General features: G+C 47.9%; 1 protein-coding gene across 5 annotated transcripts in view; it reads left to right on the forward strand.

The window, feature by feature from the left end:
• Nucleotides 1-15,626, forward strand: part of LOC119844393 (dual specificity testis-specific protein kinase 1-like) — a 69,883-nt gene that overhangs the window by 37,724 nt on the left and 16,533 nt on the right. For 3 of the 5 annotated variants that reach the window (XM_038375147.2, XM_038375148.2, XM_043498766.1), the window contains exons 2-5: nt 3,263-3,462; nt 12,176-12,297; nt 12,441-12,489; nt 13,991-14,140. In XM_038375147.2, coding sequence (XP_038231075.1) covers nt 3,274-3,462; nt 12,176-12,297; nt 12,441-12,489; nt 13,991-14,140 — 510 coding nt within the window. In that variant the 5' untranslated portion in view covers nt 3,263-3,273. The remainder of the gene's footprint in view (nt 1-3,262; nt 3,463-12,175; nt 12,298-12,440; nt 12,490-13,990; nt 14,141-15,626) is intronic. The other 2 variants (XM_038375141.2, XM_038375142.2) reach the window with 1 other exon arrangement.

Consider the following 15,626-nt stretch of genomic DNA (forward strand, 5'->3'; position numbering starts at 1 on the left):
ACGTGACCCCTGTTTGGGTAGCAAGAGGTTTTCTGTGGAAAGTTTGAGTGCCTGACAGGCCTGGGAACTTCCTGAGAAGACATTTGCGGTGATCTCTGAGCATCTCAGACATTTACATATTACATGAATTGCTGCTTTAAAACACAAGTTGAATGTTCAGAGCAAAGGGTATTGTTCATCTGAGCCCCACCCCAGGAGCAGATGAAGTTCCAGGCCCCTGTTTCAGAAGCTGGCCCATTACATGAAAAGCCTTTCAATCAAGTGTCTTGGATTAGGAACATTCTGCTTATTATGGTTGAGAATGCATCATGATGTCAGAGAGGGCTAACCGTGTCATGGATGTTCAGGAAGAATATGGGGAAGAAGGAGATTGAATACCAGTCGCTGGTCTAACGTATGGTTGTTTGTGTTGTGGTAGTGCCTACATGATGGTAGACCCATGATCAAGAACCCATTGTGCTGCATGATGCACTGACACATAATGAGAGATGAAGCATTTACAATCTCAGTAGACAGGTCATGGAAAGGGGAGGGAATAGGGATAGAATAGACAAGCAGAGTGAGGGTCAGCAAATGGCAAGGTAGGTCCACCATTTTTAAAAATGCTTTGCATGGTCCTGGATGAGAAGGGTTCATGTGGTGGACAAATGTGGCATTTCCCTGGGAAGTTGCTTCCTAACCTTTATCACTTAGTGGCTGCTTTATGCCCTGAAGCATGAGTGTTTATGTAGCCCTTCTTTAAAAAAAATAACGATGTGACCCAACTAATGTAACTGTGGATGTCCCTGTTATCTGTATACATTTCTTATCCATTTTGTAATCCTGCTAAGGTCTTGGCTCCAGTGATAAATGAATTCCATGTGTGAATAATGCATTGTGTTAAAAACAGAATTTCCTTCTATCAGCTTTAAATGCTCTGCCTTTCTGTTTCCCTGAATGTCACCTTGTTCTTGTAGTATGAGAGAGTAAAGAGGAGTGGCCATCTACTGTGTCTGTCCCGTTCATTTTTTCTCATGCCTCTGTCATGCTCAGCTGAGCTCCAATTGCCAGTGATGGTGTCAAGGTCAGAAGGGACCGAACTGGTGGAACAAGTGTGACACGATGATGATGTCTTCTAAATAATTATTTTAAGTTCCTAAAGGGGGCGAGATCCTCAGCTGGTATAAATCAGCATGGCTCCCTGGAGGTCGATGGCATGATGGTGAATTATGCCCACTGAGAATCTGGCCCCAAATCAACTTGTTTTCCCGATCATGTGTCTGGCCCTGTTGCTCCTGGTACAGAAATGAATTCTGGATGGAATGAATTGTATGTTCTGGGAGCATCAAGGGTACAGGGGAAGGCGCAGAGCCCTTTAATCTACTCACACAACAGCACAACTATGTATACTACAAACTTTCATTGGGATGCAATGATGTGTCCCCCTCCCCCCCCCACAGCTTTGGGGGCTGCTCCATCGCCCAATCTTCCTACAGACACTGCTCCAAGCACTCCCAGGTTCCTAGGAGGCCTTCAAATAAATCTTGGCATTTTAAAAGGCCATTTCTCTCTACCCTACATGTCGGCAGTAATCCGAGGACAAACGGCCCCATTTATATAAAAAGGAAAAAAATCCGCCCCAGTCTGCAGAATAATGCAGGGGGCCCTTTCCAGCCCCCTGAGGATGCTGCTGGAATCCTCCTGCATACAAAGAGGTGATTGATGAACTAAGTCAGCCCGGGAAGAGATGGTACGTGGGAAAAAGCTGAGCGGAGAGGCTCTGAAAGGGAAGCCCTTTTCCCGTAAAAGAGCCACCTCCTGGGAGGTCAGTTGTCCCTTAAACTATTGTGCCTGGTGCACCCAAAGAACGGGACAAAGTCTGACTAGGCTGGGAGAGGAAAAGGGGAATCCTCTGCTGTGTTACTTGCATAGCAACACATGACCCCAAAGGTCACAGTAGTAGCACCAAGAAGGCACTGAAACCCCACTGGATGCGAGGGTTTTTGTGTGGCCGATTGGCTAGAGCAGCAGTTTGGGAGTCAGAATTCCTGGGTTACGTACCCAGCTCACCCAGAATCACACAGAAAGTCAGTGGTAAAGTCAGTTCATGGCTTTGGGGCTGTTTCCCCATGTGCATAATAGAGGTAATAAGGCTGACATGCTTTGCACAGAGCTGGACAGTCCTGTAGACTGTGGTTCATGCAGGGCAGGACACATGAGCCTGATCCACTGTCAGTCCACTGGGCTTACCCGTCCTTTATCGCCTGGAGGTTTTGGTTGTATAGACCCTTCTATCCAGGGCACTCCCCGCACCCAGGCACTAGTCCCGTTTTGGAAAGTGCTTGGAGATTCCCAGCTCGAAGGTGCTACAGTAGAGCAGATGACAGGTTTGAGAGTAGCAGCCGTGTTAGTCTGTATTCACAAAAAGAAAAGGAGTACTTGTGGCACCTTAGAGACTAACAAATTTATTTACTTATGCTCAAATAAATTTGTTAGTCTCTAAGGTGCCACAAGTACTCCTTTTCTTTTTTAGTAGAGCAGATGGTTACTATTCCATCAGGCAGACTGTGTCCCTTCCCCCTCACCTGAGCCAGCTCTCTGCCTGCCTGCTGTTTGGATCTGTATATTGCAGGAGAAGGAAGAGCCTTGTAATTTCCCAGGCTGGGTGGGGAGTGGAATCCCAGTGTGGGGAGACTTCAGGTTTTGCACTTCGTGTGTTGGCATGATGCCTACTTGCTCAGCTCTCCCCAGGCTGCTCCCAGCGGCAATCTTCCTGCAACCTGCCATCCAAGTGCTGGGCCAGAGCAATTAGTTTTCCTCCAGGAAAAGCCAGCGCCAGGAATTGATGAGGCTTTAATAACAACAACAGGAAGTCTCCTCCCCACACTCCCACCTCAAGTGCAAAGACTTGGGAGGAGAAAAGCCATTTCAGGAGAAAGCCTAAAAGGATGTGATGCTTGAATCCATTGCAGCTTCTTGTTTTACCTGTACTAGCCACAGCTGTAGTCCCCCAGCTCAAGGCCAGAAGGGACCATTGTGATCATCTTAGTCTGGCCACCTGCATAACACAGGCCACAGAACATCCCTAAAATCATGCCAAGGGCAGATCTTTTAAAAAACCATCCAATCTTGATTTAAAAATTGTCAGTGATTAAAGAATCCACCAGGCCCCTTGGTAAATTGTTCCGGTGGTTCATTACTCTCACTGTTAGAAAATTACGCTTTGTTTGCCATCTGAATTTGTCTCGCTTCAACTTCCATAGTGCAATGTGATTTGTTTTAGCAGCCGTCCCCATGATGTGCGAGACGGGACTAATCTCCCCGGAGCCCTCCAGCCCGATGCAGTACTACGGAGAGTCCTCCGACACCTACTACCATGTTGATCGCTGGCAGAAACTCCGGACGGCCGTCAGGAAGCTGGAGTTCTGGGAAAACTTCAATGCTGAGCTGATAGGCAGCGGCTTCTTCTCCAAGGTTTACAAGGTAAAGCAATGGGTGACCTGACATAACATGAGAGGAGCTGCCCTGGGACGTGGAGCAGCTATCAGCATGCAGGTGTGGGATAAATGTGTCCATGCGGAGAACTCCTCCTCCTAACGTCTTTCTTGGCAGGACTCTGCTCTGCTGTCTTACTTGCCAGACTTTCTCCCTCCAACCTCATCCTGTGAAACTGCTTGAAGTTGTGGAGGAGAGGAACCTCCCCCCACATTGACCCTATTTTTCCCCTTCATAGAAGCTCTGAGGGGTCGCTGTGGTTTACAATGAGGGGGAAGACAGTCTTGTGCCTGAAGCATGGAACTGGAAGCCAGGAGTTCTGTCCCTGACTGTGCCACAGACTCACTGGGCATAGGCCCTGAGTTTTCTTTTTCCCCAGGAGTGCTCCACCCCCTCCCTTGCCCTGCCCCCACTTTGCCCCTCCCCGAGGCCTTGCCCCACGTCTTCCCAGTCTGCTTGAACCCCTTCCACGAGGCCCCGCCTGCTGCTCTCCACCCTCCCCCAAACAGCTGATCAGCAGTGGCTGCTGAGCACCCACTTGTTTTTTCCCCATGGGTGTTCCAGCCCCAGAGCACCCACGGAGTCATGCCACTGAGTGACCCTGGGTGAGTCGCTGCCTCTCTTTCTCAGATTCCCCCTGGAGGAGACTAGTTTGTCAGTTGTTGCCAGGTGCTCTGAGATCCTCAGATAAAAGGGGAGCCATAGAGGAGATAAGGTTGTGACTGTGTCCTGGCCTGTACAAGGCTGGAAGATAGTTACACTGTTCGCAGATTCAGACAAAACCGAAGTGCACAGTGAAAAAGAATCTAATATTAAATCCCACACACTTCCCAAAGTAGCAGCCTCCCACACCCTTTGGAAGCTCCAGCCTTGCGCTTGTCTCTTGATGCATCGTCACAGTGCGTTAGACTAGCTGGCGTGGTGTTATGGGCCGATGGGTCATACAGAGCAGTCAGATTGGGATAGGTTATTTCCCTCGCCCAGCCTCAGGGCAGGAATCCCATAGATCACTACAGGCTGGTCTTTGATGCCTCGTGAGGTACCAGCGGGTGACACCTAGTGACGTACCTCCGGATGACGCGCAGCATCGTACCAGCGGGTTACTGCTGTGTTCTGAATGTAGGAGCTTCTAATTCACTTGCTGAATCAGGCACAGTTGAAGTGGAAGGCTGTTGAAACCCCTCTCTGTGCAAATTCCTGGGTGCTGCATTCCATATATCACCTGTCCACCTTCTCCCATGGCAAAGTGCTTGGAGCGTCTCATGCACGGGGTGTGGCATGCACATGACAGTGGATCATGTGTAAATAATGCTTAGTTTGGGGGTGGAAGATCCCCCCCCTTTGCCTAGTTAGCCTCCATATCCACTGCCTTGTGGCACCCTTGCGAACAGCCCCAGGGGAGGGCAGGGGTGTAGTTTCTTTAGGGGAATGGGGCTCAGACCTTCAACTCCAGGAGAGGCTGCCGTTTCCTTTCCTCTGCTTCTTTTGGAGTGCCACCTTCCAGCCAAATTTGCTTCTCTACTACTTTGTTTTACAGTAGCCTTCCAGCATGCTGCAGCTCACAGTAGTTCTGTGAATGGGGACGTGACACCTACATTGGATGGAAACAAATCGCCAATGGGTCCCACAGTTTGGTCAGAGTCCTTCTGGTGTGACTCTTTTCCTTGGGAGTCTATAGAATAGCTAGTCCTTGGAACAAGACAGTAACCTCTGGTCTTCTCCATGCAAGCGCAAGATGCTACCACCAGATCAATGGGTTGACCTATATAGACACTTTTGGCCAGATCCTCAGCTGGTGTACCTCAATGTTGCTTTGTTGAAGATAATGGTGGCATGCTGGTCTACACCAGCGGAGGATCTGCCCCTCAAAGTGTAGAAAATGTAGCAGTTAATTGGAAGTATAACTGCGTGTTGACTTTTCAAGGTGCTAACTTATCTTGCATCCATCACTGTGGTATCTGGGCACAGTGTCTGTATAAAGTTTTGGTGGATTTCTGGTTGAAAGAGAGAGGGAGGGAGGACAGATTGAGACTTGTTTTAAAGGGTATCTCCAGCCCAAATGGTATAGTAGCTCTTTTCAAGCCTATGCAATGCCCCTCCCCACTTCCCACAAGAGCCTTGGTTGAGTAATCACTCATCCCCACCTCCACTGAGTGCCTACTGCCTCTTCTCTCTCTCTCCTGCCTTTCTTTAGCAAATTGCCTTAGTAACAGTTGCTGTTTCTATTGTGCGTGACATTTCCAGTCTGTCCTGCTGCTGAATGGGATTCCAGCAGTAGGCAGGTTGGAACACACAGCTTGAATGAAGATAAAACAACTTTTGTTAAGCAAAAATATAAAAAAATAAAGGTTGAAAGAGATGTTTGGTTCAGAGACTCGGAATGCAGAGAAGGATGGGCTCGCCTATTGTCCTACAGTGGGATTTGACATTTGATTGGAGACTCGAGTGTTACGGTTACTAAGCATGTGGATTATTTGCATTCCCAATTCCCTGTCTTCCTTGTAGGTCTAGTAGTCTCCTCTGGACCTTGTATTCTGTAACTGTGGCATGTTTGCTGCTCCTGGTTTTAAGTACCCTTGAAGATGACACTTTGAAGTTCTTTACTGGTAGTTGTTCTCCTCCGAAGAACTTTACGCACATGAATGCAACCTCATAACAAAAAAACCCCCACATTTCTGATGTGGACACTGAAATGTTGCCTGTAGCATCTGTACTGCTGTCATTTATCTCTCACCTGTGCGCACAAGCAGGTAACTGTGTAAGCAAGGTGGCTAAAGAGAAAGGCTCGACTTGGATTTCAGCACGAGACAGACTCGAGAGATCTTGGTTCAGTTCCCAGCTCTGCCCTTGACTCGCTTTGTGACCTTGGAATAGGTCCCTTTCCCTCTGAGTGCCTCAGTTTCACCATTTGTGACATGGTATTCAGGCTCAGGGTGTGCTTGAGCCTTGATTCATGAATAGTTATCGAGTACTTTAAAATTCCATGATGATGACGCTAGTTAAAGGCAAAACCATGGATGGATTTTTACTGGTCCGGTTTTTAGATACAATTGGAGATAAGATTTTGAACTTCTACAGCTCCTTTTGTTGACGGACCTTAAATTAAGTAAGCCTCACAACTCCCTGTCATGCTCCTGATTTTTGATGAGCAGAGTTTAAACTTCAACTCTCTGTCCCCTGACTTAGGCCCAGCACAAGCCCCTTTATCACTTTTCAGCTCATGTTCAGTGGCGGGAAAGCCCTGGAGATACCTTTCCATCCCTCTGATCCTCAGGCTGACCCAGGGCAGAACTAGACCCCAGCATAAATTAGCAGCCAAAGGGCTGCTCTAAGATATGGTAGGGACTGCTCTGCTGGCAGGGGATTGGGGAACACTGTGTGCTCCAGCCACGCCCTCAATCCACCTGGGAATGTCCCCTCTGTCAGGGGGTGGAGAGCAGATGGCACAGATCTGCCTATGCTGACTGTATACCACCTGGGGATTCCTCTTATGTCGAGGGAATCCCTAAAAGCTGGTTAGGGCAACTCCCCATGTGCTTTGGGATTGGGCCCATAGAAAGGCAAAGGATTATTGATGTCCCAGTCTTCTGAATCTCGGGGACCTGGGTTCAGATTCAGGGCTAGGTCTACATCTAAAGCAGGTCTGGTGGTCTCATGCTAGTCGTTGTCTCCTGCATTTCCACCTCAATAGCTCCTACGCTTCAGCATAAACTAATAACGTGTGTAACAGGAGAAGCAGACAGAAGGAAAGGGGAAGAGGAGTCATGTTATTGAGCAGTAAAGCAACTGGGAAAGAGCCAGGTGTGACCGAAGTGAGGTGGGCAGTGCCAAGCTCTCCTTTACCTTCCTTATGGTGCCAGCACCGACTCAGCTTTTGAGAAGGAGAGAGGGGGAGGAGCAAAGGAATTAAAAATGAATGACAGTGGAAATGGTACCAGCTTATTAAGCACTAAGTTGCATCCCTAACAGCAAAACCTTTCTATGTAATAAAGGACGTTAGCGAGTGTCAAGGTTCCTTCCCCACTCTGAACTCTAGGGTACAGATGTGGGGACCTGCATGAAAACCCCCTAAGCTTATTTTTACCAGCTTAGGTTAAAACTTCCCCAAGGTACAAACTATTTTACCTTTTGCCCTTGGACTTTATTGCTGCCACCACCAAGCGTCTAACAAATATATAACAGGGAAAGAGCCCGCTTGGAAACGTCTTTCCCCCCAAAATCCTCCCAAACCCTACACCCCCTTTCCTGGGGAAGGCTTGATAAAAATCTTCACCAATTTGCATAGGTGAACACAGACCCAAACCCTTGGATCTTAAGAACAATGAAAAAACAATTAGGTTCTTAAAATAAGAATTTTAATTGAAGAAAAAGTAAAAGAATCACATCTGTAAAATCAGGATGGTAAATACCTTACAGGGTAATCAGATTCAAAACATAGGGAATCCCTCTAGGCAAAACCTTAAGTTACAAAAAGATACAAAAACAGGAATCTACATTCCATTCAGCACAGCTTATTTTATCAGCCATTTAAACAAAACAGGATCTAACGCATATCTAGCTAGATTACTTACTAAGTTCTAAGACTCCAGTCCTTTTCTGTTCCTGGCAAAAGCCTCACACAGACAGAGAGAACCTTTGTTTCTCCCCCCTCCAGCTTTGAAAGTATCTTGTCTCCTCATTGGTCATTTTGGTCAGGTACGAGTGAGGTTATCCTAACTTCTTAACCCTTTACAGGTGAAAGGGTTTTTCCTCTGGCCAGGAGGGATTTTAAAGGTGTTTACCCTTCCCTTTATATTTATGACAGTGAGAAACCCACTCCCTGATGACTCACCCCGTGCCAGCAGGTTTGAAAGCCCGCTCTGCAATTCTGCATCGGATTGAAGTGGTGTAATGTGTGTCTAGAGGACTTCAATAGCTTGGTCACCACAATGCATCTGTTTAGGACAGAGGAGGGTCGGGAGGAGGATGGGGCTGCTCAGAAGCCTGGGTGAGTGTGCTGTGGCATGTCTCCAGAAGTGCTGCACAGGCATGGAAGATAATTGGCACCATTGTCAGTTTTGCACAGAAAATAAGGGTGGAATTTGCATAATGGGTCCACACGTTTTTGTTCAGCTGCCATTTCTCAGCACTCTAATGAGCTAATAACCCTCCCCAGAACTATATGGTAGCTCTTCTTAAAGCTTCTTAGAACTTGCAGCTTGTGAATCTAAGAACCCCTCAGTGCCAGCTGGCAAAGGGTTTGCTGTAATGTCAGGCCTGACAATCTCATTACACCCAACGCTCTCTGTTTTCATAGTGTTTATCCAGAAAATGTCTTGTGAGATATTAAGTGAAAGCCAGTAACACTCTGGTCATTAATATCATCATAAAATACATGTATTAACCCTATATGAGGAATTATCTATACCTACTGATATTATGCTTTTAAGTCAACAAGGCAGAGTGGACAAACAGGTCTTCTGCCAGACAGAAGTATGTCTGTGCGACTATATCCGTCTCCATGTAAACGAAGCATTGTGAACTAAATACAATGGGAGTTACATTTGGAAGCAAAACGGGAAAAACAAACTAACATGGTGATGTGAAGGCAGCCTGGTGCCAGCACACCAGAGAGCCAACAACAGGAGAGAAGAGTTCTGCCTCGGGGTGCATTTCAAAAGGATATATTTCAAAGGTTACTGGACTATAAGAAGAAGAAAAAAGAACCCCCTTGATATCGATTTACCGACGAAACCCCTTGAAGGCTGTAGGGGACTCATGGAAAATCTAGATCTGTAAACCTGCAAACTCCGCAGAAAAGGTTTTAGGTGAGAAATTGTTTTAGATAAGACTAGCTCGCTAGAGTGAAGTTCTAGGCTTGGGGAAGCGGGTTATCTTTGTGTTTTATTTGTAACCCTTGCCTTTTCCGTTATTCTTATTCCACACACACTGGAATCAGTGGATCTCTGTTTTTTGTTAGCAAACTTATATTTGTTTTCATTGTAAATAGTTTACAGCCCTGTGTTGTTAAAAGGACCTGATCCTGACTTGCAGCCTTCCAGCTGTTGTACACTGTCTCTTTGGGGACAGCTTATCTGGTGATTACTGTGGGGTTCCCAGTGACGGGCTGGACACTGCAGGGGGATGTTTCTGGAGCATTCAGTTACTGGGGTGCACCTAATGTTAACCTGCGAAGTAGAGTAGGGCTGGCAGAGTCCTGAGAAGAGGGTGAGAATCCTGAAAGGTGGGTGTTGTCCAGGAGCCAACGCCCAGCTACCCCAAGGTAAACTCTCTCACTCGGGTGGCAGGGGCGTAAACAAGGTCACCACAATCCTGGGTGCCCAGAGAAGGTGTCACGCAGCTTTGGACCTCTTAAATGCTCTCAATGCCTTTTGCACAGCCACAGATTTCAGGAAACCCACAGCCTCTATAGAGTAAAATGTCATTCACTCTGTGTATGTCAGGGCGGTGTGTGTGCATTGGTCAGTTACCAAGTGCAGTAAGGAGATGAGTAGCGGGGTCGGGGTTGAGCCGGGTTAAGATACCAGAGGGTCAGGTACCAGCTAAGGTTATAGACAAGTAGCAGAGTCGGGGTCAAGCTGGGGTCAGGAGCCAGAGTTTAGGGTCTGCAGCAAAGCATGATCTGGAGCGGAAGCAAGCAGATGGTCTGTATCATTGCTCAGATAGCTCCCCAAGATGGCTCCTGGCTTATATACCAGCAGGAGCCAATCAGTGGGCTGCGAGGGCCCTGCTGTGCGGTACTTCCTGCGGTGCCTAGCTTTACGGGGTCCTCTAGCAGAAACCCAGTCTAAGCTTCCAGTGGTGATGTGGAAGTGTTGGCAGCCCAGAACCCCCATGGTCCTAGGTTCTTACAGTGCATCTCTATCCATATACTGTAATGACGGTGCATGTAATAATAATGCACATTGTAAAGATTGGTTATAGATTAGTAAATCCCATGGTTGGGTAATGCCCGATCCAAAACTTCTTTGCAATCCTTTTAAACACAGAGGCAGGGTTATTCCTGTCATGGGCATTGGGTATTTGATGGCATTATTCTCGGAAGGGAGCAGGACCAGAGTTAACGTTGCCCCAAGACTTGTTTATCTTGCAGCCCTAGTTATAATTAGCATTCCTCTCTCAATCCAAACTGGATTGATGTAGTCTCTTTGTTCAGTCCACCTGCTATGGGGTGGTAAGGTAACCTTATCTGTAAGGTAGCTTGTGCAGGTAGCCGTATCACACATGACGTTTTGGGGCATTGAATGGTGTCATGGTGCCAGCTCATTCTGTGTTTAAACGATTTTGTCCTTTGAACAAATGACAAAAAGGGCAGAAAATTAAACTGCGTGCCTGGGTTCACCCTGATAGCCCCAGCAGCAGTGTCAAGAGACTGATCAAGTCTGTACCAGCTGATTTCCTCCACCTAACAATTACCTTGGTTAAAAATAAAACATTAAAGGGACAGTTGGCCAGAGGTGGAGTTGGACAAGAAATAGTTTTTCCATCCTGCAAATATTTTTGAGAGTTCTAAATTTGTCTTGTCTTGAATTGTGATGAAAGGTTCCAAGCTTGAAAATGTTTTGCAAACTGAAACACTGGTTTGTTTGTTTTTTTGTTTTGGTTCACTTGAACATTTTGTTTCAACAATTTTTAAATGTTTTGTTTCAATTTTGACATTTTTTTTCTTTCTTTAAACCTTTAAAAAGATCAAAATTAGCTTAGATATTGAAATGAAAATTCATTTTGAACTGGAAAACCAGGGTACTTGGTTTAAAAAATGTCAAAACAAAACATTTGGATGATTTAGAAACTTTTTTCCTGCAAATTTTTTTGAGTTGGTAAATGTGTGGAACCTGTCTTGTTGAATGAACGGTTTCAGTTTTGACAAATCAGCATTTCTTGAAAAAAATCAGTTTGTCAAAAAATTCCCAACCAGCTCTAGTCAGCAGTTCGTTCTGTGACTTGTGGGTCCGCCCCAGGATTTAGGCAGACCCATTGAAGTGACACTAGACAGCACAGTCTCTGTTATCAATCTGGGACCTACAGAGCTGCAGAGAACCACAGGGTCTGTCAGTGTCCAGCAGCCTCAATGAACTGTGTTCATCACAGCAAGCCCTGTTTCTACCACCGGGGGCAATAAAGGTCCCTGCTAAAAATGCCTTATTTTATTTGTTACGTTTTTAAGGGGAAGTTAATGTTCTGTTTTTGTGTCTGAATTTGAGAAATGGCAGCTGTTGGGAAGCCCTGGAAACCAGTTTCTCTAGCTGTTTACTGAGGAGGTGCGTGGTAGAGTAACCTTGCCTTGAACCACCTGCTAACATGCATCTCGGAGGGTGGCGGGGAGAGGGAAGCCCAGATTCCATGGTTCATTCAGTGTCTCAATGGTGCATTGTGATGTAGTCCCTGTTCAAGCAAAGCTCGTGAGCACAAACTTAACTTTAAGTGCAGGAGTAGTCCTGTTTGGGTCTGCTGGATCTGGGTGCTCTGGAGCTTGGGCCAGATACTTGACAGCCCTGCACCTTGTGCAGTAATATACACCTGTGCAAAGCGGGTATGAATCTGTGTGGTAGCATTTTAACCCTCATGTTGCACAAAGTGTAAGGCAAGCAGGGCACCAGGCCTTGTGCGATCTTGGGAAAGATTTCCTTTTCTTGTGGGGGCTGGCGTACGTTACTGGGATAAAATGCATCTCACTGTGTCGTTTTTCACATTGCTCCAGGTGACTCAGAGTGCGACCTGCAAAGTGATGGTGGTGAAAATCTACAAGAACGACGTGGACCAGGAGGTGATAGTGCGCGAGATTAGCTTGCTGCAGAAGCTCTCCCACCCAAACATTGTCAGGTGGGTGGTGCCACAGGAGAGGCAGTGGCTAGGGAAGAGGGCCTGGTAGAGATGTGCCAGGCCTGGGTTTTTAAGTCAAGAGTCAGTGTTTGAATCTTTGTATGAGAAGAAACCTAAACCTGAGTTTTTGTCCTGTCTCTTAGGTACCTTGGGATCTGCGTGAAGGACGAGAAGCTGTACCCAATTCTAGAGGTAAAGGCTTGTTGCTGGGACACTTCTTGCTTTTAATTGTGAGGGCAGTCAGGGTCATAGGGGATGAACTCTTGCAATCTTCCTTTCCAGAGGAAACATGTAAAGCACAGGTAACCCACACGGTCGCTCTTCGTCTGTCTCCAGTGGCTGGATCACACAGAGATGTTCTCTGTGAACTCTCACTTTTAGATCCAAAGATCCTGGGTCCTGCCCTGGCACAGGGGTGGTATTGCTCACAGATTGCATAAGGCACTTTCACTGCAGGGAAGGAGACAGCAGAATTGCACTATAAATGCAGACAGTACGTTTTCCAGAACACAATGATAGGGCCCAATCCTGTACAGCGTTCTTGGACAGAATTCACATTTACAGCATTGGGTGTCTTGTCTGACTAAAGAGGGCAGGATCAGGCCTACACTCTGAATAGTGTCTTCCAGAGAAAACAGTGTCTCAGACTAGACTCACACAAATGATGCTGAAAGGGGGTAGGCTGGGAAAACCAGAGCTGTTTGGAGTTGGCTGAAGAGTTGAGAGTGAGGAGGAGCTTCAGAGAAGAAGCCTCTTGCACCAACAATGTCAAGATAATGTTGAGGGGCAGAGAGGAGACAGTTGCTAGATGAGCAAGGAGGGGAGGTGGCCCGGTAGAGCAAGAACCTGAAGGCAGTAGAAACACTGCAGCATTCGACAGCACTGACTTCAGACACTATGGACAGGCTGTTTTGGAAAGGCCCCTGGGTGCTGTCGCTCATGATCCAGCTGCATCAGCAGAGGTTGGAGGGGGAATATTGCATGGCCGCACCCACGTACCAGTCAGAGCGCTGAGCCCCATGCTGAAATTCACTCGATCAGGGTTAAACAACAAAGGCAAAAGGGCTCCTGTCCAGCATGTGTGTCTTTGCAGTTCCCCACGGCACTGCAAAGTGAGAGGCCCTTGAGTGGGTGTGGAGTGCTTGGGCTCCTGGGGTAATCTGGTGCTGCATGCTAGTACTTTCCCAGTGTGCTGTTGCAATCTTGCACTGCACAGTAATCATCGAATATCAGGGCTGGAAGGGACCTGAGGAGGTCATCTAGTCCCACCCCCTGCTTAAAGCAGGACCAATCCCCAATTTTTGCCCCCGATCCCTAAATGGCCCCCTCAAGGATTGAACTCACAACCCTGGGTTTAGCAGGCCAATGCTTAAATCACTGAGCTATCCCCCGGCCCCCTGATTTGCTTAAACTGCAGTAGTCCTTGTGGTGGAAAACTCTCGGATACTGCCACAATCAATTACTCTCTTTTAATGGGAGTGGTTGTACAGCACCCAGCACATTGCTGCCCTGATCTTGGTTGGGGCCACTGGGCGCTGTTGCAGTACTCACCCGCATCACGTGAGAGGGGCTGATGAGATCAAGCAATTCCCAAACAGAGATGAACAAAGTGTTTGCAGAGGCATATTTGCAGAGCCTCCATTCCAGCAGAGCCTGGCTTCCATAGGCTTCCTGTTTTGTCTCGTTTTTGCAGTACGTTAATGGTGGGTGCCTGGAAGAGCTCCTGGCCAGCAAGGAGATCACCCTCAGCTGGAAGGAGAAGGTGGACTTGGCTTCAGACATTACCAGGGGGATGATCTACTTGCACTCCAAGAACATCTACCACCGGGATCTCAACTCCAAGGTGGGCTGTGCTCAGAGGTTGATGTTCACCATCCCCAGGCAAAGGGCTGGGCCAGTGCGCCACTTGCTCATACGGCCGAGGCACCACTTAAATCCCACTTGAGCCCACAGTGAGTCTCAAGTGGGACTTATGTGGTGTCTTGGCCACGTGCTGATCCTCTGCACCAAGGGTGAGTTGTGAAAGCTTCCTTGATACAGCCTGACATTATGGAAGAGCTAAAAATAGACTCCTCAAAGCATGGTTATGGTCAGAAAAGCAACTCGGGTAGAAATGGACGTGCCGGGATTTCCACACTTCTTCTCCCGCCATAGTTGCGAGATGTCCCCTGTCCAACTTGCGAATCAAACCCAGGGTTCTGTCTCTAATCACAAGCTCCGCAAGGGAAAAGAGAAGCGACCCATCAATATCAGGGAGGGACAAGATGCATTGAGTTATTTCACCCTGCCACCTGAACTCTTTCTGTTTTATATGTGTAGCTGTAACGGTTCCCACTTGGGGAGCGTGGTCTAGTGGTCACGCCTGCAACTCCTGGCTGCCAAGGGGGTTGTGAGGATAGGAGTCTGGCCCCTCCCACTCCACCGGGACTCCGACCCAGGGCCCTTTGGGCTACCAGTAGTCTGGCAACCAAGGCTGCTTAAGGCTGTCCTCCCTGGACCTCTTCCTCCTGTCCACCCCCACCCCACCCTGGGGTCAGCTTAGTCCAAACCACAGTAGGTAAGCGGGGGTTAGCACTGTCCAAGGTCCACAGGGTACTTCCCTCTCTAGTTGTCCCACGGTGGGTCCCCTCAAGGAGGGCCCCTTTGGGCAGCTGTATCAGAGTCTTGCGCTTCCTTCTGTTCTGCCGGAGCTGTGGACTGCAGGTCTGCTCCCCTCTGGCTCTCCCACCCAAATGAGCTAATTCCTGGCCTTTTAATTCCTCCAGCAGATGGAGCATTTGCTGCGGGTGTGGCCGGACAGGGCGGGTTGAGACCAGAATAATCCCTCGAGCCCTTGTTGCCTAGTGTAGGGTTTGTACACCCCATCCCCGTGACCCACACGTACATGGCCTGATGATCTTTCCCCCTCTAGTGACTGACAACATAGAGGTTGATGAGCCGGTTGCTACAGCCTTGGCTAATGGAGCAGGCTCTCTTAGCTAAAAAGAAAAGGAGGACTTGTGGCACCTTTAGAGACTAACAAATGTATTTGAGCATAAGCTTTCGTGAGCTACAGCTCACTTCATCGGATGCATTCCACCGAATGCATCCGATGAAGTGAGCTGTAGCTCACGAAAACTTATGCTCAAATAAATTTGTTAGTCTCTAAGGTGCCACAAGTCCTCCTTTTCTTTTTTGCGAATACAGACTAACACAGCTGCTACTCTGAAATTTCTTAGCTAAGGCACTACAGCAGAGGTCTCCAAACTGTGGGGCTTGCCCCCCGGGGGGGGTGCAGAGGAGTGTTCCGGGGGGTGCATTGGGGCCCGGGACAGCCCCCATGAGGGGTG

This window comes from Dermochelys coriacea, chromosome 16 (genome assembly GCF_009764565.3).
Source record: "Dermochelys coriacea isolate rDerCor1 chromosome 16, rDerCor1.pri.v4, whole genome shotgun sequence".
Lineage (NCBI taxonomy): Eukaryota > Metazoa > Chordata > Testudines > Dermochelyidae > Dermochelys > Dermochelys coriacea.